Genomic DNA, 15,416 nt, shown 5'->3' on the forward strand with positions numbered 1-15,416 from the left:
AGAATAGCTGATTATTAACTTTTGCAAATATTACTACAGATGGGTTCCCCATACAATTAATTCTAAGTTGCAAAATAGTGAATCAAATGGATAAAATGAATCTGGAAACTCTTTCTCTTACAGATATGAACAAATTTTGTGATCTACAAGCCTCCTTACATGTGCCTGAAAGTGTTCTCACACTGCTCAGAAACAAATTGTAACTCTTTACAGCTTTTCAAGAAAGGAAAAAGAAAATATACTAATACAATAATGAATTTTTTTAACTTGCTACTCCGAACTGGAAACTTATGGAATTTTTTCACCAAGTCTTCAGAATTGCTGAACAACGATAAGAACAAGGGAAGTCCAATAAAATGACAAACATTTCTTGTGGGGAGTGGAGGAGTTTGCATACTGCTTTATAAGTAATCAATTAAAACTGAGATAAAGTGATATTTCCAAGATACTTTACTGAGGTTTATGAATCAGAGGGAGTACAAGGAATTTTCAGGACAAAAACATTCTTACTTTTGGTAAAAAGCATTTTTGGATTTCTGATCAACACAATATTAATGGGTGACTAGCTTGAATTCAGTGTATGCATTCAACCATCATACCAAAAAACTAAACTTGACTTAAACTATGGCGGCATCACAGTATTACTTTAATGGTTTAATACATTAAATTACTCAAAAGTAGCATGGCCTATCAAATATTACGGTATCTCTACCATACTGCCATGGTCAGCAGTTACCAGCTAGTTCAGCAAATAATGTCAGAAAGTAACCATACTTCAAAACTAGTCCTTGTTATGTACCTAAGCTTAAAAATTTGTTCATCATCATTGGTCATTTTTGCCAGTTTTCTCAATACAGCTTTTACAGCTCCCTCTCTCTCCATTCTCTAAATTACACAAGTTTATGGTATAGGGAAACCGTTGTTAAGCTATATGTGGTGAGAGGCATCCAGCCTGTTTTTTCTACTGCTTCAAATACTCAGCTGGGTGGGAAGGAGATGTGTCTATCCGCACTTGCTACTGCTTTTAAATAATGCTATGTCCCATTGTGCCAAGGCACATGCTTCCCAACAGTGGGACACTGTGGAGGGAATTCATAAAAGTGAATCTGAATTTAAAATTGATCCTTTTATTAGTGAAGTCAGACACAATATTATTCATACTTTAAGATCTATCCTCTCCCTGTGCTAATGTTACAACTCTTACTAAAGACAGTAGAAAATGTGCACAATTGCTGACGGAAGAAATGCATTGCATTGCATTTTTTAATTATGGAATGGATTTGTGAAGGAGAAAAATCCAAAAAGTTAGATGCTAAATAGGATTATTATTATTAAAAGGGATACTGTCAAGTACTGTTTGAATCAATAATTCAAGCAGGACAAGGCAGAACACAGCCTATATGCTTTATTCTGCATTTTTTTGAGGGAGAGATTAAACTTCTATGAAACCTTAAAGCAGATGTGGGGCCCTTTGTTAAACTTCAATTGCTAATATACGATTACTCAAACAACAATATATAAAAATGTACGAGTATGTTCAAAATCCCTTCTCCATGAAACATAACTGGATAGTCATGTATGACTGAGGCATTACTTACTTAAACAGAAAATTCAATATTTTTTGTAACTATATTTTTTCAGGACATATTTACAAATGGGACAAGCAGAGTTGCTTCTTGAGGTAACAAATTGGATGACTTCATTATCTACTTTCTTTTACTTGAGGCTGGAAATACACTGACAATACCCGCAAAATTCAACAGTTGAAACAAATCATTTATCTGACAGTAGCAATAACCTATTCCAATTAGCCTGTCCCAGGGCAGAAGTGGTATTATTTTTAAATCAGTGAGGCGGCTTGGAATAAGAGTGCTCATCTTTATTGTTTATGACAGGAGTCACAGAACTGAACAAATAAATCCCTCTGTTTATTCAGTCTCCAAATCTATGCGGCATTTGGATAACAAATTGGCAGCCATAGCTTGGATGCTAGTGGTATCAGATGATTGTCCAACATTTTACTGAAGTCAGAAATTCAATATAATTGGAGAAACCCTGATAAATTTAGTAATAATGTAATTATTTGGTAGCAATTTTTTCAGTGGAAACACTGAACATATAGAGATATATTGTGCTGATCTTGAAGAAATTATGATTTTCATAGGCATTTAAGTATTTTGGGGGGGTCCATGCTCACTTTTCTCCCCTATTTTTAAAATATGAGAAAAACATCTCTGACATGAGATATGAAATTGTCAAACTTTATTAAAAGGTGGTAAACATTTTGACTGTCATACCTAGATCAATATCATCATTTTTTTTTTTTTAAGGCTAATACTTGTTGATTCAAAGTACAGTCATATTCAGGAAAAAAAACCCTATGTAAAAGGTGGGACAGATATTGCAAGAGCATGCAATATCTTTGTGTGAACATATTGTATTAAGTTTGTGAATGGTTTATGTACCATTGTTAGCCAATGACTATATGCAACTGCAGGAGGGGGAAGCATACCACAACTCCTCCAGGAACTAAAAACTGTGGGGGCTGATTAAGGCTAGTTACTGAAACTGTAAACAACTCCGGAAAAGTATCAGAGACCAAGGGACAAAGAAGATGCTTTTAATATAAAAGACTGAGTTTAAGCAAACCTAAGGCTTTCTTTTGATTCAGCAAACAGACAGGACCTTCTGCCTGCCCAAGAGGGGGCCCCAATCCTTGTGGCAGGGTTGAAAAGACCTTGACTTACTTGGGCCCCATAAGACCGACGGGTGATCTCTGATAAGCTTTTAGGATACACACAGGAACATTATTTTTTATATGTTTACTATGTAATGTTTTTATCCTAAGTATAAATATATTTTGCTAGGGCCTTTGTGATGGCTTGTTGGTAACTGGGTGTAGCCCCTGGAGAAAGGTTAGCCACAGATGTTGGACCCAGTCAGACCTGTTGGGGAAATCACAGTGAAACACAGATGGACTGCAAGCCTAAGCCCCCAGTCTCGAGAAACAGACTGATGCAAATCTCAGCCCGAGAGAGGTGACAGCTAGGAAGCCTGAAACTTTTATGTAAGGAGGAGTGGGGGGGGGAGATAAGGAGTAGTTAACACTGAAAGGGTGACAAAATGTACCTTGTTATTCAATGGATCTGTTCTCTTTGTATGTATTCCAAATCATATCTGCTTATTTAGCGATAAACACAAATGTTTACTAATTTTTACTCCAGTTATCACTGTACAGCCAATACAACTGTAAGAGAGCAAGGCACATTTTATTCTGGCACATGCATCAAAGTAACTGCTAATGATGTTCCAAAATGTGAAATTTTTATTACTGGTGAAGAACATAATTGACTTTCAGTTCCCGGGTGAGTTTGCAGTATGAGCAGATAGAAAAATAGGCTTTGTTACAAGCATCAGACTTCATTAACTTATTAATATTCTCTGAAGAGTAGCCACCCTTGTCTTTCTGACTTTTTCTGTTTTGCAGCCCATCCTGTTTGCTCCCCAAGTATCCCATCCCCCTTTTCTGTGCATTGTAGATTCTTCTGCTACAGGTGACTGAGGCAGTGTGGGAGCTTCCCTGGACCTAATGGTCTCTCTGACGATTTTCAAATCTCATTTTAACTCTGTTTGTTCCTTCTGGCCTATGACTTCTAACCCCTCTCTAATAAAACGACTTTATACCCTGACTCTCAGTTTTTTTGTGCTCAAAGGTTCTCCGAAATGAGGACATTGTACCCTCTTTCCCTGTACATCAACAGATGCTGCCTGAATGATGGAGTAAAATCTATATAGTTTATTTGTGGTTTTGTGTATAGCCTGCAATTAACTATGAAAAAATCTAGGATCCTTTTCTATAAAAGACTGTGTGTGTATATATGTGTGTATATACACACACACACACACACACACACACACACACACACACACACCCCCCATCCTTTCACTTTGATAGAAGACAAACACTGAACAGTGGGACAAAAAAGATTATGGGCCCAATTATGATCTCATTTCTAAAAAGGCAACTGAGACCAGAATTTGAGAACCAAGATCTCTTTTGTTATTGTTGTTTAAAATGTACTGTTTAAAATGCACCAAATCCTAGGTACTTCCCTCTTAGAGTCACATGACTGAGGGGGAAGGTGAGAGAAGAGCCATGGTCAGAGCCAAGCATCTGTAACAGAGGACTCCCACAATGGTCTGAGTCAGGGCAGCAGAGCAGTGGTGAGGCTGGATAAAGACCAAGATAGAACCCCTTGTTCACCTCCCCTAGACCAGAACTCCAGCAGAGTGTAAATGCTTACTCGCACCATCCCAAGGCACCGGGTCACAAAAATCCAGCATCCCCAAGAGAAAGAGCTGAAAGCCCCCAGGAACAGAGACTCCAGCACAAAAGCTGGAGGATGGGAGAGCCTCAGCTGGATCCCTAACATTACTTCACTCAGCTAGGACTTAATAAGGCATTGGGTCCCAAGAACCCTTTCCACACAGTTATATGGGGTAAGAGGAGGACAGGTAGGCGCTTCTTAAGGCTGAGCCAGTCACTGGGGACAGAGGGCAGCAATGCAGATCCAAAACAGGGAAGGGACTGTGTTGGGGCCCCACCTGCATTTCCAGACCTACACAGCTCTCAGAACTAGTGATGACAGCAGAGTACATTTTACACTATGGATTCTGGACATTTCTTAGTGTTTGTTGATTTTCTGACCCTCCCCCGCCCTCTTGCTTCCTCCACTCATCACACTCCCTTCTCTAGCAGCCCTCCCAGCCTGCCCTGCTCCATTCCATTCTTTCCTCTCTTCAGTGTTCACCTTCCCTTTCCTCCTATTATCTTTGTTTATATAAATTCCCCCCTACCATTTTCCATCACTCGCCATTAATAAAAACACATTCACATAATGATCATCACCTCGATCATTTATCTGTATATCTCTTTCCTCTCACCCATTTTTTGTTTCTGTGTTCATTAGATCCCCAGCTCTCAAGGGTTAGGGACTGTCTCTTCCTATACTTTGTTTGTGCACTGCCTGTACAATGTTGTGCCAATCCTGATTTAGAGCCTTTGGCCAAGAACACAATAGCATAAGAAAATAATCAGGGTTTCACTGGAGAGAGGAAAAGATGCATTATTCATCTAATAAACACAATTGCCAGGGACTCAGCATAAACTACTCTTTGTATGATAAGAAGAAATAATTACAAGCAAAATTTTTAGCAAAGTGATCCAAAAATAGAGGGGACATTCAGCCATCTATGTGTAAGGGTGAAGGTCACATACTGTACAGACATGAACCTGCATTTTTACTTTGACTTCCAAGGACAAGTGCTCCTTAACAGAATTACAAAATAAAAGGCAAACACAACCGTTACTAAGAATAAAGATCTACATCATTTTGGTTTTAGAGGTACCAAAGTAGGGATGGCAAGCAATAATAATGTAGATAGCACTCGCCTTCTGTTCATACATGTAATTGGATCTGTAGCAAAAGCTTCTTTACTTATGCACTAATTTATAAAATCCTTTCTAAATGACTTCACAAATCTATATAAATTTTGCCAAACTACAGATTTTTTAGGCAATTCAGACATCAAACCAGAATGTAGCCCTTGAGCTTCAGACTAAATTGTAAAACATAACTCTACTCACAAGCTTCTTCAATAAACTCTTTCATAATTTCTACACTATAAACTGTTTTTATGTGACCAATAAATGTGAATTTATGACAGACTTTATTATGATCGCTTTTCGGAGTTTAAACCTTACAGTGGTTTACCAAATGGAGAAATATATTGGTTTTAATCTATTAAATAAATCTCTTCTGCATCAAAACTAAGCTCCATGATATTTCTCTTGGAGTAATATTTGCCAAAAGAATATTTCCGGTGCAAGGAAAAGGGCTCTCTCTGCATATTATATTCACCTCATACTTTTTTATTATTGATTCTCAAATATGACATTTCAAATATTTTGACATCTCACCTAATCTTGATTCTCATCAACCACCCTAAGCTTCAGATCATATTAGGACTCTCATTAGGTTTTAGCATGACTACTGGTACAAGACACTAAACTTACTCCCACTATCTTCCCAGGCCTGACTAAATCCAGAGCTAATGCTCCAGTACAGCAGATTCTTTGTGCAGTATGAATTAAAAGGTACAGAAGCATTATGTGTGAAACACTCAAAAAATGAGTGAAACAGCAAGTGATTAGCTAGCATCCTAGAGGAAGAAATTTAAGGCTAGATACCATGGATATATATCATGCCCCCCTAACATAAATCGGAGTCCTACGGAGTCAGGATTTCACCCCATGGTGAGGAACACACTGTAAATGGATGGATAAAGTGTAGATTATTCTTATTTTATACATACTAATTTGCAATATTAGTGTTTAAAAGAAAACTTCATAAAGTGAGAGACACAGAGATTGGGTAATTTCCTTGGGGACCTAGGAGTGGGAGTTGTCTTTGTACCCCACTCCTCACAACAATCCGTACATTCACACACACATAACAGCTTAACAGCTTCATTTGCATTACTATTATATGCTATTTTTCTCGCTTCTTTTTCTTTCAGTAACCACAGTTACTATTCGTAAGACTATTTGCACTAATGTATACTGTACCTTAATGCTCTCGAACACAGGGGAGAAGACCACAATTCCCATACCAATGTTTAACCTATTGAATTAGATATTATGTAAAAGGCAGGCTCTTAGGCCCATTAAGACTACCTTGTATAGCTCTGGCAGCACAAAGGAATATTACAGCCAATTTAACTGCTCAGTAAAGGATTTCCCTTGTATAGGGGAATCCTCTAGTGGCAGAAGGCTGCTTTAGCAACGTCAGTGCTACCCTCTACCGCAGAGCATTGGGGACACATCCAGGGAAAACAGGGTATGGCTACAAGGCTGGCATAACAGAGAGCTGTCCAGGGATCTACCTGATGGTCAGATGGCTCCAAGATCCAGAGGGAGCTAAATTATACAGCCCAGGACCTGGATCATCACTGATATACAGTTACATTTTATTTTCATAATGGAACTGTGCTTGTATGTTCAGTGACATTGCAGATATTCTGGATTTACTCAGATACTAAAATTTGACTTTTAAAAAAATTAACATATCATTCTCTAGGTCTTTACAAGTTTAGTAACACTACTACAATAGAAATGATCCAATTCCTGATGGAATGTCTCTAAACAATAGATTGATAGATTCCAAGGCCAGAAGGGACCATTGTGATCATCTAGTTTAACCTCCTGTATAACACACGCCACGGAGCTTCCTTGAAATAATTCCTAGAGCAAACCTTTTAGAAAAACATCTAGTCTTGACAGCCCTTGCTAAATTGTTCCAACGATTAATTGTTCTCACTGTTACAAATTTATGACTGGTTTCAGAGTAACAGCCGTGTTAGTCTGTATTCGCAAAAAGAAAAGGAGTACTTGTGGCACCTTAGAGACTAACCAATTTATTTGAGCATAAGCTTTCGTGAGCTACAGCTCACTTCATCGGATGCATACTGTGGAAAATACAGAAGATGTTTTTATACACACAAATCATGAAAAAATGGGTGTTTATCACTACAAAAGGTTTTCTCTCCCCCCACCCCACTCTCCTGCTGGTAATAGCTTATGTAAAGTGATCACTCTCCTTACAATGTGTATGATAATCAAGGTGGGCCATTTCCAGCACAAATCCAGGGTTTAACAAGAACGCCTGAGGAACAGTGGGGGGGGGAGGGGTTAGGAAAAAACAAGGGGAAATAGGTTACCTTGCATAATGACTTAGCCACTCCCAGTCTCTATTCAAGCCTAAGTTAATTGTATCCAATTTGCAAATGAATTCCAATTCAGCAGTCTCTCGCCGGAGTCTGGTTTTGAAGTTTTTCTGTTGTAATATCGCAACTTTCATGTCTGTAATCGTGTGACCAGAGAGACTGAAGTGTTCTCTGACTGGTTTATGAATGTTATAATTCTTGACATCTGATTTGTGTCCATTTATTCTTTTACGTACAGACTGTCCAGTTTGACCAATGTACAAGGCAGAGGGGCATTGCTGACACATGATGGCATATATCACATTGGTAGATGTGCAGGTGAACGAGCCTCTGATAATGTGGCTGATGTTATTAGGCCCTGTGATGGTGTCCCCTGAATAGATATGTGGGCACAGTTGGCAACGGGCTTTGTTGCAAGGATAGGTTCCTGGGTTAGTGGTTCTGTTGTGTGGTATGTGGTTGCTGGTGAGTATTCGCTTCAGGTTGTGGGGCTGTCTGTAGGCAAGGACTGGCCTGTCTCCCAAGATTTGTGAGAGTGTTGGGTCATCCTTCAGGATAGGTTGTAGATCCTTAATAATGCGTTGGAGGGGTTTTAGTTGGGGGCTGAAGGTGACGGCTAGTGGCGTTCTGTTCTTTTCTTTGTTAGGCCTGTCCTGTAGTAGGTGACTTCTGGGAACTCTTCTGGCTCTATCAATCTGTTTCTTCACTTCCGCAGGTGGGTACTGTAGTTGTAAGAATGCTTGATAGAGATCTTGTGCCAGCAATGCCCCTCTGCCATGTACATTGGTCAAACTGGACAGTCTGTACGTAAAAGAATAAATGGACACAAATCAGATGTCAAGAATTATAACATTCATAAACCAGTCGGAGAACACTTCAATCTCTCTGGTCACGCGATTACAGACATGAAAGTTGCGATATTACAACAGAAAAACTTCAAAACCAGACTCCAGAGAGAGACTGCTGAATTGGAATTCATTTGCAAATTGGATACAATTAACTTAGGCTTGAATAGAGACTGGGAGTGGCTAAGTCATTATGCAAGGTAACCTATTTCCCCTTGTTTTCCTACCCGCCCCCTCACCCCCCCGGTTCCTCAGATATTCTTGTTAAACCCTGGATTTGTGCTGGAAATGGCCCACCTTGATTATCATACACATTGTAAGGACAGTGATCACTTTAGATAAGCTATTACCAACAGGAGAGTGGGTTTGCTGGGGGGGAAGAAAACCTGGATTTGTGCTGGAAATGGCCCACCTTGATTATCATACACATTGTAAGGAGAGTGATCACTTTACATAAGCTATTACCAGCAGGAGAGTGGGGTGGGGGGAGAGAAAACCTTTGTAGTGGTAAACACCCATTTTTTCATGATTTGTGTGTATAAAAACATCTTCTGTATTTTCCACAGTACGCATCCGATGAAGTGAGCTGTAGCTCACAAAAGCTTATGCTCAAATAAATTGGTTAGTCTCTAAGGTGCCACAAGTACTCCTTTTCTTTTTGCGAAATTTATGACCGAGTTCCAGTATTAATTTGTTTAGCTTCAGCTTCCAGCCATTGGATCCTGTTATACCTTTTTCTGCTAAAATTAAGAGCCCATTATAAATATTAGTTCCCTGTGTAGGTACTTATAGACTGTAATCAAGTCATCCCTTAGCCTTCTCTTTGTTAAGCTAAGTAGGATTGAACTCCTTAAGTCTACCACAATAAAGCTAGAAGATCTAAACTACACTTCACTGCTTATAAGATTTTACTTTTTCAAAAATGCTATGATGCTGTTGCTAAGATATCAGTACACAAATGTGACAAACACACTGTGCATGTCTAAGTTATTAATGGATAAATGCAATTTAGTAACATTTAGGGTACAAGGAGGTCACAGAGTCTCTTGACAGCATATCTGTACTACCTGCTTAGCATATGTTCCTTGTTTCTTATGAATCCTGTTTGAATACGCTTATGGTTAAACAGTAGCTCATGGTAACGGAGTAAAGAAAAGGAAACCATTACAAATTCACAGAAAAGAGGATACCAATAATTAGATCTGTTACAAGGAGTATGGAAACTTTTACAGTCACGTTTTCAGAGAAGAATCACACAGCACAGACTAACTGAACTGATGTCACTTATTTTTGAGGAGTTTGGGTTTTTGTTTTTTCAAAAACAATACTGTGATGTCCTAGAGAGCAAACAAAATAATTTCTCTCTCTCTCTCTGTGTGTGTGTGTGTGTGTGTGTGTGTGTGTGTGTGTGTGTGTGTGTGTGTGTGTGTGTGAGTGTGTGTGAGAGAGAGAGAGAGAGAGAGAGAGAGCGCGCGCGCGCCATAACTTCTTTATGTATTTGATGGTACTTTCTGAAATTTAACAAACCCAGTCTCACAAATAAAGAGAAGCTATGTAATATTCTGCTAGATTTACTGTGTATTTTACCTCAATTTTGGACAGCCCTAAGGCTGCAACTGCAACTCGAACACTGCTGCTCTCCAGTGTTCCTGTGACCTTTCTTCGCTCATGTTCGAGAGCTGACATCTGCTGCTGTGCTGCAATGGCCAGAGCCTTCTCCCTAGCTTCATTAATCAATGGGATCTTCAGCTTTTCTTCAAGAATATCAGTGAGACTGCATTTCAAGCACAGAACTGGCTGTACTGCATTGTGACCTGCAATAAAAAAAGCCATTTGTCAGCTGCTATTACAACTGTATGCCTTTTTTATTCAGTAGCTCAGAACACAGGCAAAAATATCAAATTCAATTCCTTTATAGTTTAATGTAACAATGTAAGCTTTGCTATAATATTTTGAGTTTTAGACTAATTGTAACTTTCAACCAGGAAAAAGGACTGAAAACACAGATTGAAATCAAAATGCAAAGGTCCTATTCATAATCAACAAAAAGGTATATTTTTACTAATTTTCTTTTCATCTAATGAAATTTATGGGAGGAATAATTATCAACAATCTACTGAAGCTTTCATATGGCCCTCATCACTGGGGTGTCAGAGGTCCTTACAAATTATAAAGTAAACCACACTGAATATATATATCTTTCTAACTGTCCTCCCCAATCAATATTGTTCCTACCACCCTCCTCCCATTTGTTCGTAAGTGTTGTTCTGATGGGAAGGCTACGTCAAAGTGATAGGATTCTGATAAGAACGGAGTAAAATTTGTGGTGGTTTCAGTGTCTTCTGAAGGTGAATTCCACAGCTGTCTGTTAGTTACTGAGATCTCTCTCTCACACACACACACACCTCCCTCACTACCTACTGTGGAACATATCTCCAAAATGTCTCCCCACTATAGAGTAAGGCAATACATCTATTTATACTACCCTGGAACCCAAAGCCCCCAGCTAAAATTGGGGCCTTTCTGTGGTAGCACAGTACAAACACATAATAAGGGACAATCCCCTTACCCCAAAGGGTTTACAATCTAACTAGGTAAGACAACCGGAAAGGGAGTTTTATCCTCATATGACAGAGGAAGTGAGACACAGCAAGATTAAATAACTTGTGCAAGGTCACAGAGGAAATCTGTGCTAGAGATGGGAATGGAACCCAGATTTCTAGCAACCCATTCCAGGTTTTAAACACAAGATCACTCATGGGCTGTGCTGGTTGGCTCCAGGCCCCATAGAAAAGTAGGTTTTATGGTTGACATGTGCCTCTTCACTGCTGTTCCAGGCTTCACCTAAGTTCCATCACCACAATGAACAGCAGAGGCAGGAACAGCTCCTGATGGAATACTTAACCCAGACAGCAGGGTTTCGATAATGCATGGTCAATAACCATATTGAGAGGAATGAGAGACAAGCTACTGGGAAGAAGAATGAAGGAAAGTCTTGTAGTCTCACAAAAAAGCATATCAGAGAGTCATGCATTAGAGTGCGCAGATTAAAGTGTTTTAGCATTTACATGCCACCTGTGAATCTGTACTTCAAGTTTCAGCCTGATGTGGTTTAAAATGGCTGAGGCATGAACTATTCAATTCAGAATGATGCATTTGAAGAACTCACAGGTTATTAACATGGCAGGAACTGGCACTGGGCAGAAAATACCAGTAAAAGCCTAGAGCTCACTATAAATGTTGTACTTTACTGCTATCATAATGACAACATTATTCTGAAACTCAGCACTCCCTGGCTACAGATGGCTCAGTCTGAGGGGCTACAATGTGCTAAATCTTTTAAAAGGTACCTAATTGGAACACAGTCATTGGTACTGTAACACATGACATGACTTTCCCCTTATTTTTCCCCTTTGGTTTCAATTTTTATATATTATAGTAACGAATCTAACTGGCATTTATTTAGAGACAGTGAGTTAAAGAGCAAATTCTTTAGATAACTTGCCCAGAGGAAAGAAGGTCTCTGTATAGCTCATGTAAGCCACCAAGTTCATATAGTGTAAAAAGGTCTTGAATTACCTATGGCTGTATGTGTTGTAGAACAAGAAGCGGGCGATGATTAACACACTTCCAAAAGCAGCAGATAAATATACTCCTCGCTATAATTAGAGGGCATCATCTCAGGAGTTTACAGTCCAAGCTGCTGATTTTTCCTCACAAAAAATTGAGTATGTTTAAAAAATTATGTATTTTAAAGAGAGATGGGCCCAAAGCAATGGTTTAGAGATGGTTAAATACAGATGGTTACATTTCATCTTTCTTAAACTGGTGTAATAAATGCTATATTTCTCTTTGATTGTATTGCATTTAAAGGTGTCCCTGTCTCCCAGAGTCTCTTGGAGGCACATTATCCACATGAGAAATAGTCCCATACCGACAGAGCTGGTCAGACCTCATTAAATGGCCATGCAAGAGTGTGTCTGAATCACAACCCATGAAAGAAAGGTCACTTCCCAAGTAACTGTCACTTTTCAAATAATTTGCTGTGTGGATCTATATTCAGTGAACAAAGAGCTAGAGAGACAATTACTCAAAGAATTACAGATTCTAGGTAAATAACCTTTCCCTCTGACTTTTGCCTCCATAGATTCCCAGCCCATTAACAAACAGAAACAACTCCTGAAGGAGGTGGATTTGGACAATACTAATTGAACAAAGTTTCAGGATTGTTCTCCAGAACTCACCTTGAGATCCAGAAGCTAAATTAAGGGTGTAATGAAATATCAAGGATGTAATGCTGTATAAATGTAAGTAAAGACTTGTCTAGACGGTGCACAAGTGCGCAACAGCTGGAGTGTAAATTCCAATGTACACCAGCATGTCATTAAACTAACTGTCCACGAAGACCCTGCTGGTGCTCACTGAAGTTCCTTAGTGCTAGCTGACATAGTATTGTTTGAAACAGGACGATGTTAACATGCACTAGGGAACTTTTAGTGCACACCAACAGGGTCCTCAGAGGTCAGTTAGTGAGTAACCCACTGGTGCACACTAGAATTTGCATTGCAGCTGATACACAACACCACACCATGTAGACAAGCCATAAGGAACTCAAAGTAGGATCCTTACATATTTCTTTGATTGAGATATTTCTCAGACATGCTGAGACATTTGGGCTGTAGTTCATTGTGCTCCAAGAAATACAGGTGTCAGATTACATACCAGGACATAACAAATGTGTATACAAAGTGTCAGTATTTCATATCTAGGAAAGTTCTAAGACAAGCAAGAGATGCTTGTACTGGTTCAAGTAGTGTCAAATTACTGCTGCAGTACTACAAGATTGAAGCATCTTGGAAAGTAGCTATAGAAAAATATTGATACGGCCAAGCTGAAAACTTACTCTAGTTTACTTGCAGACACATACCCGGTCAGCAGGCTCGCAAGCAGCCTCTAATTTGAAAAAGGTCGGGCAGCAAAAAAAAAAAAAATCTAAACCATCTGACTAAAGGAACAATTTTAGATCATGTTTGTTTTGCAACGTCTTTCTAAGGCTCCTTCCATTGTAAAATGGCTCATCTTTCCTACTGTATTTATTTTCCTTACCCTACGTGCCAGAGAGCTCAATGCATTATAAAGGATGATGTTTTCCCTGTTTCATTTTTCCCCCTTTCATTTACTTTACCTTTTAAAGTACTGCTAATGCGCAGAACATTTGGACTATCCATAGGAAGCAAGCCTGAAGGCAAAGGTATGCCACATGTTCCTTCCACCACGTAAACAAATTCTCCAACCTGAAACACAGGAGCATATGCATTTCAATTCAGGGAGCAATTCATGCAGAACAAATTATAAACCATTAAAACAAACAAAAGAAACAAACTATTCTAGTAATACAGAAGATCTGACTTATAAGAGTGGTTCATATATTTTGAAGAGCCTTTATTTTAAAATTGCTTTTAAATAAAGAAGAAAATGAGTATATTACAAAAAAAACCCCATGATAAGTAAGTGTAATGGTGAAAATTAAACTTGCGAAATCAAATAATTTTAGAATCAAAGTTTTTATAGTGCTAGGGGACTGGAGAGCCCCCATACGGGCCACACCCTTAGACGCTCCTGTGTTCCCACGCGAGGCACCTTTACGCTTCTTGTTTTTAATGTTTATCTTTTTAGTACATGTTTTGCATTTTCCAGCAAAGGGAGCCATGGTTGGGCATGTCTGGACATTCTGTACAAGTCCATGTCACAGGGTGCATGTGCAGCCTAGAGCAGAAGTATCAATTATTTGTCAAGGTCCAAATTTCTTAGTCAAGGACTAGCCAAGGTCCAGACTCAGGAGAAAATAATAAAAAACAACAACAATAATGATAATAATAATATGTAAATAAAAAGGTTTCAGTGTCCTTTCAAAGTGTCTGGTGATCTGGATTTGGCCTGCGGTCTGCCTATTAACTACTGCTAGCCTAGAGTATATATGTGTGTGTTAACAGCTTCTCTGTGTGGTGGAGTGGTGACAGACTCTAGACAAGAAAAGGTTCAATCTCTCTGCAGCCAGTATACCTTACGGGACCACCCAGCAAGGAGTGAGATTTTACTTACTTGCTGTAATTCTAGCCTAGGATCACATATTTAGATGCTGTTGTAGCTTTCAATAAATTGTTAAAACCACCTGGTTTCTCTCAAATTTGACTGCATTGCTCTGGGAGATGGGCATTTCATAACAATAGTTCAGTTCTTTTTAACTCATCCCGCTACAGTTAAACGCCTGAGCTAGGATATCATGAGCCACAAATGAGATAATAGACAAAAAAGTATATACTGATCATATGCAGTAGCCATTTTTAAAACCTCTCTAATCAGTTGTTTTAAACAAATAGAATAACAGCCTGCATAGTTCACATTTAAGGATGAAACAGTTTAAATTATTTCAAACTACATAATTTTTAATATTTTGAAGTTTTGTAAAGTTTAAAGCAGCTCAGCTATTTGGTAAAAAAAAAAAAATTTGAACCAGTAATATTTTGTTAACCAATTCATAAGTCTCTAGTAAAAAATGAGTGGGGATGAGAGTGAGCTAGTTACATGTTCTGACTGTCCTTTAATGTTACTGAACATTTTCCACTTACTTTCTTTTAAATTCAAACTGTCACTAATTGAGGGAGTTAAGTTAACGAACTAATCTGATTTCTAGAGTTATGCCAAAATCACTGATGACAACACTGTACAACCAAGAAAATAAACAGAAATGTTACCTAGGGGAAAACAAAGGGACAATAAAAGTTT

The 15,416-nt window shown here is 38.7% G+C and overlaps 1 protein-coding gene across 1 annotated transcript in view; it reads right to left on the reverse strand.

Annotated features, from left to right (window-relative positions):
* The window catches only part of CFAP47 (cilia and flagella associated protein 47), a 642,446-nt gene that overhangs the window by 356,070 nt on the left and 270,960 nt on the right, over positions 1–15,416 (reverse strand). Inside the window, exons 43-44 of the mRNA XM_037902107.2 lie at positions 13,816–13,924; positions 10,218–10,444 (exon numbers count right to left, since the gene is read on the reverse strand). Coding sequence (XP_037758035.1) covers positions 10,218–10,444; positions 13,816–13,924 — 336 coding nt within the window. The remainder of the gene's footprint in view (positions 1–10,217; positions 10,445–13,815; positions 13,925–15,416) is intronic.

Source organism: Chelonia mydas, chromosome 1, assembly GCF_015237465.2.
Source record: "Chelonia mydas isolate rCheMyd1 chromosome 1, rCheMyd1.pri.v2, whole genome shotgun sequence".
NCBI lineage: Eukaryota > Metazoa > Chordata > Testudines > Cheloniidae > Chelonia > Chelonia mydas.